Here is a 15,465-nt window from a genome sequence, read left to right on the forward strand (position 1 = left end):
CTACGTGTGTATGTTTGAGGAAGGGGTTAGGGAAGAGGAGGTAGCACAAAATAGCTGGCATAGGGAAGAAGAAATAATCAATTTGGCTCTGTGTGTGCTGCTGACCCATTGGTCACACAGCTTCTAATTCAGATACCAAATATAACCATTCTTTTTTCTGCCTGTACCACCCACACTTTCTGACAGCTTACCTCTCGTTATTGGTAATGTCAAGGTGTTTGTGTATTGATAGCAGTGCTTGTTTGAGGAAGAATATTTTCTTCTGCTCCAGTTGCTGGCTTTGGTCAAACACAGTTTCCATCTCTTCCATATACTTAGGATTGTATTTATTGAGTTCTTGTAGGGTTTTCTCATACCTCTGCTTCACCTACACCAGTTACAATGAAGATAATAAAATTCAATAAATGTGTATATGAAAGCCCAGCATGCATTGCAATGTGTTGCAAACCATAATTAAAATTGCCAAAACACAAACAAGCAAAGGTGTATACAGACATAGGATATTTTCTTCAGGTCCATCCAATTTGTGTCAGCTTGGAACAAAAGCAGTAAAAACCTAGCAGAGGTTCTACCCTTATCCACTTTACTAAATATTTCCTTAAAATATCCCTTTTTTTAAAGTCCATTTAGGAACACAGAATCCAATATAATGCCAGGGGTTATATAGAGCTAACTTTGAATAATCGGACACCTGAAAAATAAAACTGTAGACAGGACATTGGGGTCTATAAGACCCCTCCCACACCAGTCATGCTTCAGTTGTAGCAAACAGTACAATACCAATGTTCATAACCCATGAGGGAAGGGACCTATATCCCTTGAAAGACTTTGCAAAAGGGATTTCCCATTAAGAACAAGAATCTCATTTCCTCTATCATTTATACAGGGACAAAGGATCCAGTATAATAAATTGGTTGTCCAAAAGCAGTATCCGCAAAAGAGGCAGGGAACACCAACAAACATGAGACAGTTCATTCAGTTAGCTGCAGTATATTCAGTACTGTATCCTGTGCAGCTAGATCTTGCTGCAGACCGTTCCTGTTGTTCTCTTCCTAATATAATACAGGCAGGCAGTTCATTCAGTTAGCTGCAGTATATTCAGTACTGTATCCTGTGCAGCTAGATCTCGCTGCAGACCGTTCCTGTTGTTCTGTTCCTAATATACTACAGGCAGGCAGTTCATTCAGTTAGCTGCAGTATATTCAGTACTGTATCCTGTACAGCTAGATCTCGCTGCAGACCGTTCCTGTTGTTCTCTTCCTAATATACTACAGGCAGGCAGTTCATTCAATTAGCTGCAATATATTCAGTACTGTATCCTGTGCAACTAGATCTCACTGCAGACCGTTCCTGCTGTTCTGTTCCTAATATACTACAGGCAGGCAGTTCATTCAGTTAGCTGCAGTATATTCAGTACAGTATCCTGTGCAGCTAGATCTCGCTGCAGACCGTTTCTGTTGTTCTGTTCCTAATATACTACATGCAGGCAGTTCATTCAGTTACATGCAGTATATCCAGTACTGTATCCTGTGCAGCTAGATCTCGCTGCAGACCGTTCCTGTTGTTCTCTTCCTAATATACTACAGGCAGGCAGTTCATTCAGTTAGCTGCAGTGTATTCAGTACTGTATCCTGTGCAGCTAGATCTCGCTGCAGACCGTTCCTGTTGTTCTGTTCCTAATATACTACAGGTAGGCAGTTCATTCAGTTAGCTGCAGTATATTCAGTACTGTATCCTGTGCAGCTAGATCTCGCTGCAGACCGTCCCTGTTGTTCTCTTTCAAATATACTACAGGCAGGCAGTTCATTCAGTTAGCTGCAGTATATTCAGTACTGTATCCTGTACAGCTAGATCTCGCTGCAGACCATTCCTGTTGTTCTCTTCCTAATATACTACAGGCAGGCAGTTCATTCAGTTAGCTGCAGTATATTCAGTACTGTATCCTGTGCAGCTAGATCTCACTGCAGACCGTTCCTGTTGTTCTGCTCCTTATATACTACAGGCAGGCAGTTCATTCAGTTAGCTGCAGTATATTCAGTACTGTATCCTGTGCAGCTAGATCTCGCTGTACACCGTTCCTTTTGTTCTGTTCCTAATGTACTACAGGCAAGCAGTTCATTAAGTTAGTTGCAGTATATTAATTACTGTATTCTGTGCAGCTAGATCTCGCTGCAGACCGTTCCTGTTGTTCTCTTCCTAATATACTACAGGCAGGCAGTTCATTCAGTTAGCTGCAGTATATTCAGTACTGTATCCTGTGCAGCTAGATCTTGCTGCAGACCGTCCCTGTTGTTCTCTTCCTAATATACTACAGGCAGGCAGTTCATTCAGTTAGCTGCAGTATATTCAGTACTGTATCCTGTGCAGCTAGATTTTGCTGCAGACCATTCCTGTTGTTCTGTTCCTAATATACTACAGGCAGGCAGTTCATTCAGTTAGCTGCAGTATATTCAGTACAGTATCTTGTGCAACTAGATCTTGCTGCAGAGTGTTCCTGTTGTTCTGTTCCTAATATACTACAGGCAGGCAGTTCATTCAGTTAGCTGCAGTATATTCAGTACTGTATCCTGTACAGCTAGATCTCGCTGCAGACCATTCCTGTTGTTCTCTTCCTAATATACTACAGGCAGGCAGTTTATTCAGTTAGCTGCAGTATATTCAGTACTGTATCCTGTGCAGCTAGATCTCACTGCAGACCGTTCCTGTTGTTCTGCTCCTTATATACTACAGGCAGGCAGTTCATTCAGTTAGCTGCAGTATATTCAGTACTGTATCCTGTGCAGCTAGATCTCGCTGTAGACCGTTCCTTTTGTTCTGTTCCTAATGTACTACAGGCAGGCAGTTCATTAAGTTAGTTGCAGTATATTAATTACTGTATTCTGTGCAGCTAGATCTCGCTGCAGACCATTCCTGTTGTTCTCTTCCTAATATACTACAGGCAGGCAGTTCATTCAGTTAGCTGCAGTATATTCAGTACTGTATCCTGTGCAGCTAGATCTTGCTGCAGACCGTCCCTGTTGTTCTCTACCTAATATACTACAGGCAGGCAGTTCATTCAGTTAGCTGCAGTATATTCAGTACTGTATCCTGTGCAGCTAGATTTTGCTGCAGACCATTCCTGTTGTTCTGTTCCTAATATACTACAGGCAGGCAGTTCATTCAGTTAGCTGCAGTATATTCAGTACAGTATCTTGTGCAACTAGATCTTGCTGCAGAGCGTTCCTGTTGTTCTGTTCCTAATATACTACAGGCAGGCAGTTCATTCAGTTAGCTGCAGTATATTCAGTACTGTATCCTGTGCAGCTAGATTTTGCTGCAGACCATTCCTGTTGTTCTGTTCCTAATATACTACAGGCCGGCAGTTCATTCAGTTAGCTGCAGTATATTCAGTACTGTATCCTGTACAGCTAGATCTCGCTGCAGACCATTCCTGTTGTTCTCTTCCTAATATACTACAGGCAGGCAGTTCATTCAGTTAGCTGCAGTATATTCAGTACTGTATCCTGTGCAGCTAGATCTCACTGCAGACCGTTCCTGTTGTTCTGCTCCTTATATACTACAGACAGGCAGTTCATTCAGTTAGCTGCAGTATATTCAGTACTGTATCCTGTGCAGCTAGATCTCGCTGTAGACCGTTCCTTTTGTTCTGTTCCTAATGTACTACAGGCAGGCAGTTCATTAAGTTAGTTGCAGTATATTAATTACTGTATTCTGTGCAGCTAGATCTCGCTGCAGACCGTTCCTGTTGTTCTCTTCCTAATATACTAGAGGCAGGCAGTTCATTCAGTTAGCTGCAGTATATTCAGTACTGTATCCTGTGCAGCTAGATCTTGCTGCAGACCATTCCTGTTGTTCTCTTCCTAATATACTACAGGCAGGCAGTTCATTCAGTTAGCTGCAGTATATTCAGTACTGTATCCTGTGCAGCTAGATTTTGCTGCAGACCATTCCTGTTGTTCTGTTCCTAATATACTACAGGCAGGCAGTTCATTCAGTTAGCTGCAGTATATTCAGTACAGTATCTTGTGCAACTAGATCTTGCTGCAGAGCTTTCCTGTTGTTCTGTTCCTAATATACTACAGGCAGGCAGTTCATTCAGTTAGCTGCAGTATATTCAGTACTGTATCCTGTGCAGCTAGATTTTGCTGCAGACCATTCCTGTTGTTCTGTTCCTAATATACTACAGGCAGGCAGTTCATTCAGTTAGCTGCAGTATATTCAGTACAGTATCCTGTGCAACTAGATCTCGCTGCAGAGCGTTCCTGTTGTTCTGTTCCTAATATACTACAGGCAGGCAGTTCATTCAGTTAACTGCAATATATTCAGTACTGTATCCTGTGCAGCTAGATCTCACTGCACACCGTTCCTGTTGTTCTCTTCCTAATATACTACAGGCAGGCAGTTCATTCAGTTAGCTACATTATATTCAGTACTGTATCCTGTGCAGCTAGATCTCACTGCAGACCATTCCTGTTCTCTTCCTAATATACTACAGACAGGCAGTTGATTCAGTTAGCTGCAGTATTTTCAGTATATATATATATCCCAGCTTTGTGCAGCTACATCTCACTGCAGGCCATTCCTGGTGTACCTATTCAAATACATTACAAATACATAAAATACAGTATGTCTGGAAGGCCAACAAGGAGAGGCAGACGCTCACAGGCCACTAAAAGAGGGCAAGCAGGCTCTGTATCTACAGCCAACATTGTTGGTCATGGACACGGTGCATCCTCAGCACGTGGCCTTGGGGCACACTTGTTCTTTTTTTCGGCAGCTGGCCGTGTTGAGCCACAACATGCAGAAGAGTTGGTAGAGTGGACCAAGCTGTCCTCATCCTCCTCATCCTCTGTCACCCAATCTCAGAGTACTTTGGCTGCAAATGCAGCTGCCAAAGCAGCCACTTCCATTGGCTCAATGTCATCAGTCACTCCTTCCCTAGTCCCACCATCATGCCCTGAGGAGTCCCCCCAACTGTTCGACCACAGTGTTGGGTACATGCTGCAGGAGGATGCGCAGCGTTTTGAAGGCTCCGATGATGGTACCCAGATTGAGGAAGGCAGTAAGGTGAGCCCAGAGAGAGGGGGTGCCCAAGAAGGACAACAAACTGGCAGTCATGTTTCCCCAGCTACAGCATACTGCCAGGTTTGCTCCAGTGACGAGGAGGGAGGGGATGATGAGGTCACTGACTCTACGTGGGTGCCTGATAGGAGAGAGGAGGAGGCACATCTCCAATGAGGCAGGATGCCCTCCAGGGGCCAGCTTAAGGGCAGCCAACCGACTGCATCACATCGCAGAGCCCCGCATGTGCAGGGCGCTGCTGACTCTGCACGTTTTTCCAAAAGTTTTTTGGTGTGGGCTTTTTTGAGACGTGTGCAGCAGATCGCACCGTTGCTGTTTGCAACATATGTCTGAAGCGTATTAAGCGTGGCCAAAACAGCAGCTGCTTGGGCACCACATACTTGACCAGACATATATCGACCTCCCATGCAGTCTATTGGCAAGCGTACTTAAAAGACCCACACCAAAGAACAAGGCGGACCTCTCCTTGCTCCTCATCATCTGGGATCTCTAACCCCACTATACCTTCAGTTCTCTCAGAAACCTGCACTGAGAGGAATGAAGGTGTAGAATTAGGTTTGCCAAGTATTTGTGGGCAATCTGCTATCGCTACACCAACGTCCGATTGTAGCAGGCAAATTTCCCTACCCTAGTTGCTAAACCGGCGAAAGAAATTCAGTCCCAGCCATCCACATGCCCAGTGGCTAAATGCTAGCTTGGCTAAATTGCTAGCACTCCAGCTGCTGCCTTTTCAGCTGGTAGACTCTGCCCCCTTTCGTGAATTTGTAGAATGTGCGGTACCTCAGTGGCAGGTTCCCAAACGCCACTTTTTTTCATGGAAGGCGATTCCGGCTCTCTACTGGCATGTGGAAGGCAATGTCTTGGCCTCGCTTGGCAATGTCAGCTGTAAGGTACATATTACCGTTGACTCATGGTCCAGTAGGCATGGACAGGGATGTTACCTATCTTTCACGGCGCACTGGGTGACCCTGCTGGCAGCTGGGAAGGATGCAAGACAGGGTGCAGTATTGTTGGAGCTTGTTCCGCCACCACGCCTCCAAATTGCTACTAGTGGTGATTCTGACACACCTCTCTCCTCCACCCCTCCTCTTCTTCTTCCTCCATGGCCTCTTCCTCTATAGATTTGTCCTCAGAACCAGCAGTGCTCCGTAGGCATTCAAGGGGCTACGCAAGCACTCAGGCAAAAAGATGCCATGAGGTGCTTGAGCTGGTGTGCTTAGGGGACAGGAGCCACACTGGGGCAGAGATTCTGTCAGCTCTGAAGGGGCAGGCTCAGAGGTGGTTGATGCCATGCCAGCTTCAGGCAGGAATGGTGGTTTATGACAAGGGCACCAACCTTCTCTATGCCCTCCATCAGGGACACTTCACCCATGTTCCCTGTTTGGCTCACATCCTTAATTTGGTGGTGCAGGTACCCGGGCTTACAGGATCTCCTGAGGCAGGCCAAGAAAGTCTGTGTGCATTTTCGCTGGTCATATAATGCCAGTGCTCGGCTGGCTGACCTCCAAAAGGAATACAACCTGCCCAAGAACCAGTTAATCTGTGACATGCCCACCAGATGGAACTCAACATTGGCCATGCTGCAGCGGCTGCACACGCAGCAGAGGGCCATCAATGAGTACCTGTGCGACTATGGCACCAGGACAGGGTCAGGGGAGCTTGACTTTTTTTTGCCACGCCAGTGGCTCATGATCAAGGATGCATGCACTGTCCTGTCACCATTTGAGGAGGCCGCGAGGATGGTGAGCAGTGACAGTGCATGCATCAGTGATTCTGTCCCTCTTGTCTACCTGTTGGAGCACACGCCGGGTGGAATAATGGACAGGGCACTTGAGGCAGAACAGAGGGAGGAAGAGGAGGACTTCCTTACCTCTCAAGGCCCCCTTTATCCAGACAGTGTTCCTGCGGGCCCGCCGATCACACAGGAAGAGGAGGAGGATTTTGTCAGCCAGTTGGTGGAGCCTAGCACTCAGCATCAGCAGCAGTCTTCAAGGGATCGTTTACAGTCCCCAGAAACCCATGGACTTGTACGTGGCTGTGAGGAGGTGGCTGCGGATCAGTTTGTCCTTAGTGACCCAGAGGACTCCAGACTGAATGCCTCAGCAAACCTATGGTGCATGGCCTCCCTGATCCTGCAAAGCCTGCGAAAGGACCCTCGGATTCGTGGTATCAAGGAGAGGGATCAGTACTCGCTGGCAACCCTCCTTGATCCATGTTACAAGGGTAAGGTTGCAGAACTTATCCAGCCATCGCAGAGGGAGCAGAGGATGAAACATCTTCGGGAGGCCTTGCAGAAAGGTTTGTGTAACGCGTTTCCAGAGCCTGGGAGGTTACAAATTCCTGGTCCTGGACAACGTGTTGCTGAGGCTTCGGTCAGTCATAGAAGGAGCGGTGGAGAAGGTGGCCATCTGACCGATGCGTTCAGACAATTTTTTAGTCCGCAGCCCCAAGGTCTGATCGGTTCCAGCATCCATCGCCAGCGTCTGATTTACATGGTGCAGGAATACCTAGGGGCAAAATCAGACTTGGAGACCTTTCCAACCGAAAATCCTCTGGGTTACTGGGTCTTGAGGATGGATCACTGGCCAGAGCTTGCACAGTATGCAATTGAGCTACTGTCCTGTCCTGCATCCAGCGTTCTTTCGGAACGCACATTCAGTGCTGCTGGAGGCTTTGTAACCGATCACAGTGTGCGCCTGTCCACCGACTCGGTTGATCGGCTCACCTTCATAAAAATGAATCAGTCTTGGATCACCAGCTACCAAGCACCTGATTTTTTATGAATGTGAGATACCTTGAAGACTGTCTATGCTGATGCTGAGTGACTATCCTGTTATGCTGAGTGACTATCCTATTCCTCCTCAATGTTCATGTTGATAGCTTCTAAGAACATTTTTGGTTCTGGGCACCACCACCAGTGGCTAAGGCCCAATTTTTCTGCCCCTGTTCAACAGGGGCGTGTAATTACAATTTTTGCTGTAATATTTTGCAGCAGGGCTTGTTCCTGCGCTTAACTAGAGTATCTGTGAGAGGTTGCAGTGTTGTGGCACCACCACCAGTGCCTAAGGCCCAATTTTTCTGCCCCTGTTCAACAGGGGCGTGTAATTACAATTTTTGCTGCAATATTTTGCAGCAGGGCTTGTTCCTGCACTAAAGTAGAGTATCTGTGAGGGGTTGCAGTGTTGTGGCACCAGCACCAGTGCCTAAAACCCAATTTTTCTGCCCCTGTTCAACAGGGGCGTGTAATTACAAATTTTGCTGTAATATTTTGCAGCAGGGCTTGTTCCTGCGCTCAACTAGAGTATTTGTGAGGGGTTGCAGTGTTGTGGCACCACCACCAGTGCCTAAGGCCCAATTTTTCTGCCCCTGTTTAACAGGGGCGTGTAATTAGAATTTTTGATCAAATATTTCACAGCAGGGCCTGTTCCTGTGCCCACCAAGAGTAACTGTGAGGGCTAACAGTGTTGTGGCAACACCACCACACCACCACCAAAGGCCCAATTTTTCTGACCCTGTTCAACAGGGGCATGTAATTACAATTCTTGATATAATATTTCACAGCAGGGCTCGTTCCAGTGCCCACCAAGTGTAACTGTGAGGACTTACAGTGTTCTGGTACCACCCACACCTAAGGCCCAAATTTCTGCAGAGTATATAGGGCAGGCCCCTACTTTCAAACATCCAACTTACAAATGATTCCTACTTACAAACGGAGGGAGACAACAAGAAGTGAGAGGAAATCTACCCCTAGGAAGGGAAATTCTCTCCTGTAAGAATTAATATGGGAAAAAGGTGTCTCCTCCATTGATGCTTTATCGCCAATCCTTGTTTCCCTAAAAAACCCAAATTTTCAAAATCCAATTGTCATTGGGACAAAAAGTGAGGTGAAATCTTCTGAATAGGGGCACAGACAGCAATACAAATGTTACAGGGGTGATAACCCTTCCCTATGTTTTCCAAAAAGCTTAAATATAGATTTTTTGGCTGGAGCTACACTTACAAAATGTACCTGTTCCAAATTACAAACAGATTCAACTTAAGAACAAACCTACAGTCCCTGTCTTTCTTGGGACCGCCTGCATACTGGTGTTCAGAGTATATAGGGCCTGGGGGGCCCACGCCTTTTCTTTTTTTAATTTGGGTGCGGGATTCCCCTTAATATCCATACAAGACCCAAAGGGCCTGGTAAATGGCTGGGGGGTTACCCGTGCCGTTTTTCTCAATAGTTTTCATCCATATTGCCGGGACCCGACATTACATTACAGCCGCAATCATTTTTAAATGACTTTTATTCCTTTAGAAATGCAATTTTGTGCAGAGACTGTTCTAAACACGGGAAACACGTGACACTTTACAGGCATACTATAGACACCCCCCAGGTACAATATTTAAAGGAATATTTCACTTTTATTTTTTCAATTTAAGCATCATTAAAATCACTGCTCCCAAAAAAACGGACGTTTTTAAAACTTTTTTTGCATTGATACATGTCCCCTGGGGCAGGACCCGGGTCCCCAAACCCTTTTTAGGACAATAACTTGCATATTAGCCTTTAAAATTCGCACTTTTGATTTCTCACGTTCGAGTCCCATAGACTTTAACGGTGTTTGAAATTTCGCGCAAATTTTTCAGTCCGTTCACGTGTTCTTGATGCGAACCGAACCGGGGGGTGTTCGGCTCATCCCTACTTGTGAGTAGTTCTTATTTTATTTGTAATAAAACCTTATCATACAGTTATGCCCTGTACACACGATAGGAGTTTCCGATGGAAAATGTGTGATAGGACCTTGTTGTCGGAAATTCCGACCATGTGTAGGCTCCATCACACATTTTCCATAGGAATTTCCGACACACAAAGTTTGAGAGCTTGCTATAAAATTTTCCAACAACAAAATCCGTTGTCGGAAATTCCGATCGTGTGTACACAAATCCGACACACAAAGTGCCACGCATGCTCAGAATAAATTAAGAAACTAAAGCTATTGGCTACTGCTCCGTTTGTAGTCCTGATGTACGTGTTTTACGTCACCACGTTCAGAACGATCGGATTTTCTGACAACCTTGTGTGACCGTGTGTATGCAAGACAAGTTCGAGCCAACATCCGTCGGAACAAATCCATGGATTTTGTTGTCGGAATGTCCGATCAATGTCCGACCGTGTGTACAGGGCATAACACTTAGAATGCACCTGTGCTTCTCTCCTTGTGATACCACCGAACGATGAATTTTGATTGATTGCTACTGTTTAGTTTGCTTTGAATAATGTCCATACTTTGGTCAAGACCACAATCATTAAACAATCATGCTTGAAGAACATTATAACTATACATAGGTGTGATAGATTATGGGTTACATTATGTATGGGACCATACAGCTTTTGTGAAATTTTTAGCTCCATCCCACCTTGTCCTTGTCTTGTTTACATTTTTCATGGTCTTCTGTGAGTTTCTTCTGTTTCTCTAGAGATAATTCCGGGTTGATCTTTCCATTGTTCTCTCTGACACTTGCTAAATGTTCCTTTTTGCATGCTTTGTGGTATGCTGACTTTGTCTTTTCAAGCTGCAGAAAGTTTACAACACAATTGCTGCATAATAGAGTAATGGTTTTCACATCACATCAAATTTTTATATACAGGACATTTATATATACATTTATCCAGGGCTTTTTTACAGCCAGAACTCACTGGAACTGCATTCCGGAACCGCGTTCCGGAGCCTCTGGCAGCCCTCTCCTCTCCCAGGAGTGACATGACTGCTGTCTGCACAATCATCAGATGCATGTCTCACTCACACACAGCAGAACAAAGCTGTTTCCTCCCCCTCCTCCTTCTCATTCAGCTCTGTATACACACAAGAGGAGGGGGAGCAGGAACACGCGCTGACTTCAGGTCTGTACAAACTTTTCTATGCTTTATAGATAGACAGGGAGGAGGGGGGGAGAGTGGCTGGGATTGGGAAGCAGGAAACAAAAACAATGTACACTTGGTGGAGTGATTGGGGGGTTAGGAGCATATATGCTTTGGTATGAGAAAGGACATATGCCACAAATCAGTGTGAAACCTGACAGCCCCTTCCAGCACTAGATCCCCTCTCCCCCCAGCACATTTCCAACCCCCCTTCCAGCACTAGCCCCCCTCTCCCCCCAGCACATTTCCACCCCCTCCTTCCAGCACTAGCCCCCCTCTCCCCCAGCACATTTCCAACCCCCCTTCCAGCACTAGCCCCCCTCTCCCCCCCTGCAAATTACTAGCCCCCTCTCCCCCCAGCACATTTCCAACCCCCCCTTCCAGCACTAGCCCTCCCCCTTCCAGCACTAGCCCCCCCTTCCAGCACTACCCCCCCTTCCAGCACTAGCCCCACTCCCCCTCCTCCTTCTAGCACTAGCTCCCCCCCCCTTCCTGCACTAGCCCTCCCCCCTTCCAGCACTAGCCCTCTCCCCCCTCCCCCCCTTTCCAGCACTAGCCCTCTCCCCCCTTCCCCCCCTTTCCAGCACTAGCCCTCTCCCCCCCTTCCAGCACTAGCCCTCTCCCCTCACCCCCCTTCCAGCACTAACCCCCCTCTCCCCCAGGACATTACTAGCCCCCCTCTCCCCCCAGCACATTTCCACCCCCCTCCTTCCAGCATTAGCCCCCCTCTCCCCCGAGCACATTTGCAACCCCCTCTTCCAGCACTAGCCCTCTCCCTTCTAGCACTAGCCCCCCCCTTCCAGCACTAGCCCCCCTCTCCCCGCAGCACATTACTAGCCCCCCTCTCCCCCAGCACATTTCCAACTCCCCCTTCCAGCACTAGCCCTCCCCCCTCCAGCACTACCCCCCCTTCCAGCACTTCCCCCCTTCCAGCAGTAGCCCTCTCCCCCTTGCAGCACTAGCTCCCCCTTCCAGCACTAGCCCCCCCCTTCCAGCACTAGCCCTCTCCACCCCCTTCCAGCACTAGCCCTCTCCCCCTTCCAGCACTAGCCCTCCCCTCCCTTCTAGCACTAGCCCTCCCCCCTTCCAGCACTAGCTCCCCCCTTCCAGCACTAGCTCCCCTCTTCCAGCACTACCCCCCCTTCCAGCACTACCCCCTTCCAGCACTAGCCCTCTCCCCCTTGCAGCACTAGCTCCCCCCTTCCAGCACTAGCCCCCCCTTCCAGCACTAGCCCTCTCCCCCCCTTCCAGCACTAGCCCTCTCCCCCCTTCCAGCACTAGCCCTCCCCTCCCTTCCAGCACTAGCCCTCTCCCCCCCTTCCAGCACTAGCCCTCTCCCCCTTCCAGCACTAGCCCTCTCCCCCTTCCAGCACTAGCCCTCCCCCCTTCCAGCACTAGCTCCCCCCTTCCAGCACTAGCTCCCCTCTTCCAGCACTAGCCCCCCCCTTCCAGCACTAGCCCTCTCCCCCTCCCCCTTCCAGCACTAGCCCTCCCCCTCCCCCTCCCCCTTTCAGCACTAGCCCTCTCACCCTCCCCCTTCCAGCACTAGCCCCCCCTTCCAGCACTAACCCTCTCCCCCTCCCCCTTCCAGCACTAGCCCTCTCCCCTCCCCCTTTCAGCACTAGCCCTCTCCCCCTCCCTTTTTCAGCACTAGCACCCCTTCCAGCACTAGCCCTCTCCCCCCTTCCCCTTCCAGCACTAGCCCTCTCCCCCCTCCAGCACTAGCCCTCCCTTCCAGTACTAGCCCCCCCTTCCAGTACTAACCCTAGCCCCCCCTTCCAGAACTAGCCCCCCTTCCAGCACTAGCCCCCCCCTTCCAGCACTAGCCCCCCCTTTCCAGCACTAGCCCTCTCCCTCCCAGATATTCTCCTTCTCACAGAGGGCATGATCATGGCATCTGGGACCCCGAGAGATGGAGGACATTTACCTTGGAGGCCCACACAAGCTCCTGCTTGACAAGTTAGTGGAGCCTAGTGCCAGAACTTGTTCCAGCACTGGGCTCCAGGACTCAGCCCGGACTCATGGGATGCTGGGATTTTATTTAAATCTCAGGAAAGGCCCATTAAAACTGGGGCAGTATTGAGGTTTGAATTTGGATTAGAAACGGGGAAAGGATTTGTGTTCATGGGGGAAAAGTTTGTACTGGCAGGGGGGATTTAGGTGGAAAGATATGTGATGGAACTGGGGAGAGGACTTGGAGGGATGGGGACAAGGGGAGAGGAATTGTTCCAAGATGGGGAGCATCTTGTGCTGGAAGGGGAGATTTGGGTGAGAGAATTTGTACTGGGAGGAGGATTTATGCTTGGGGGATGTTGGGGTGGGGTATTTTTGCTGGGATGAGGAGCTGTGCTGGGATATGGATTTGTGGGGTGGAAGGAGATTTATGCTGGGAAGGGGAATTTTATTTAGGGAGAGCTTTGCAGAGACTGAGTTAATTCAGAGAGGAGTGCACTGTGAAAGTGTGTGGGGGAGGGGGAATATGTGCAGAGAGTTAAAGTTTGTGTGCATTTAGCAGAGGGGAGAGCATTGTACACAGAGGAGAGCTGGGGGGAACTTGTGATGAAAGGGTAGCTGAGAAAGTATGTGTGTGGAGGAGGAGGGGGAGGTCAGCAGAGAGGAGAGCTGGGGGGATTTGTGATGAGAGGAGAGCTAGGAGGGGATTTGTGATGAGAGGAGAGCTAGGAGGGGATTTGTGATGAGAGGAGAGCTAGGAGGGGCTTTGTGATGAGAGGAGAACTAGGAGGGGATTTGTGATGAGAGGAGAACTAGGAGGGGATTTGTGATGAGGAGAGCTGGGGGGGATTTTGGGGAATTTGCCTTATGTGATACACAGTTCTAAGCCTTAACTCATTACAATTTTTTTAGCGCCGCTGTAAATCTCTCCTCTAAGAAAGGTGTGGCTGAGGGCGGGGTTTGGGTGTGGCTGGGTGGGGTTTGGGCATGGTTGGGGCAGAGAGTTGGACAGAGAGGGTGAGTTCCTGCACCTTTTCTCTGAGAAAAAAAGCCCTGCATTTATCCAAAAACTTTAATTTTGAGAGGAGGTGATAGGAGCACCCTACAAGTAAAATCCTCTCTTTACAACCTTGGTGCAGAGAATCAGAGCTGAAGTTTCTAAGGTAGTCTCCTCCTTTTGATGCATACTATGCTGCTCTCTATCATAAAGGATGTCTAAACCTTAAAACAAAAGTGTTATATATTTTGCTACTTACCATTCTTTAGCTGCATTAGTTTATATTTGTCAGGCTAAAAACATTTTCAGCAAATACAGAAAATAACTGTTGATCTTGCCAGAAATGCAATATCCTTGTCACTTTCTGTGAGCTGGAAAGCATAAAAATTTTTTTCTTTCTTGTGCAAACTACTAGTCCCAGTCCTTACCAGAACTAGTCTCTTACCTTCTTTAATTTCTTTGCCCATGGTTTTTGCGCCTTGTGGAATCCATTCTCTATCTCACAGGACTCCTTGAAGCCACCAAATATCTTACGGCGGTAAGTTTCCTTTTGCCAGTTGCGTATTCTATCAGTGTCATCTGTCATCAGAGTCTTCTGGATTTGTACATGTAGTGCGCTGAGCTTCTCTGTGGTTGACATAAAGGATTTCCAGGCACGCAGGAGAGAGCCATACATGGGGCCTGGGAACAAACGCCTTTTACATTTTATTTAGTTCACTGAAGGTACATTAATACTAGGTAATAAATATGCACAGTATATCTACAACTTTTTTTTGTTCTAATTTATTGTTTGGGCAGTAAACATCTTTGGCCTGCAAAACTCCAATACTATTTCAGTGACCACCTTTCAGCGGCCTGTGGATACGGCCAAATAACTCTATGCAACTAAAATTTCCAGATGTTGAGAACTGCAAATATCAGAATATGTACTGAAAAATTATTTAAAATTTCTGTTCTTCAAGAGCGAATAAAAAAATTATAATAATGTTACATATATATACCTACTGGTGTTTTAGTAGACCTAACTACAGTATGTTATAAAAGGTTGAGATTAGCATCTTTAAATCTCAAAATAAGTTCCTTAAAACATGAATATTTATTTTCACTCTTCAGCTAGAAAAGAACAAATTGATTTTCCTGGTTCAAAGGTCCCAAAAGATCCAGCAGATTTGAGGTTTGCAGATGGAATTTATGATGCACTAGCTGATCTACCAGTTTGTTCCTGAGTGTTTTTTTTATATAGTTTGGTCACCACGTCTATCAGCTTGGTCACCAAACACTTCGGCTGTTGTTCCATTACAAAAAGGCTGCAAGCATGTACAACCCATGCTATATAGTACTTTTTGACAGAAAGTAAAATAAATATATAATGCCCTTAAAACACCACCCAGCAATAGACCAACATCATACCACTTTTCATATCAGTGAATAAAAACAATAAAAAAATGACTTAAAAAAATAAAATGAATTAAAATATGAATACAAATATGTATAGTATATAAGTATTTAGAAATAATTTTTAAAGCTC

At 47.0% G+C, this 15,465-nt stretch overlaps 1 protein-coding gene across 2 annotated transcripts in view; it reads right to left on the reverse strand.

Annotated features, from left to right (window-relative positions):
* LOC141110716 (protein kinase C and casein kinase substrate in neurons protein 1-like) overlaps positions 1 to 15,465 on the reverse strand; it is a 214,292-nt gene that overhangs the window by 31,111 nt on the left and 167,716 nt on the right. For both annotated transcript variants that reach the window (XM_073602249.1, XM_073602250.1), the window contains exons 4-6: positions 14,383 to 14,618; positions 10,486 to 10,641; positions 192 to 367 (exon numbers count right to left, since the gene is read on the reverse strand). In XM_073602249.1, the coding sequence (XP_073458350.1) occupies positions 192 to 367; positions 10,486 to 10,641; positions 14,383 to 14,618 (568 nt within the window). The remainder of the gene's footprint in view (positions 1 to 191; positions 368 to 10,485; positions 10,642 to 14,382; positions 14,619 to 15,465) is intronic.

The sequence above is a fragment of the Aquarana catesbeiana genome, linkage group LG10 (genome assembly GCF_042186555.1).
Source record: "Aquarana catesbeiana isolate 2022-GZ linkage group LG10, ASM4218655v1, whole genome shotgun sequence".
Lineage (NCBI taxonomy): Eukaryota > Metazoa > Chordata > Amphibia > Anura > Ranidae > Aquarana > Aquarana catesbeiana.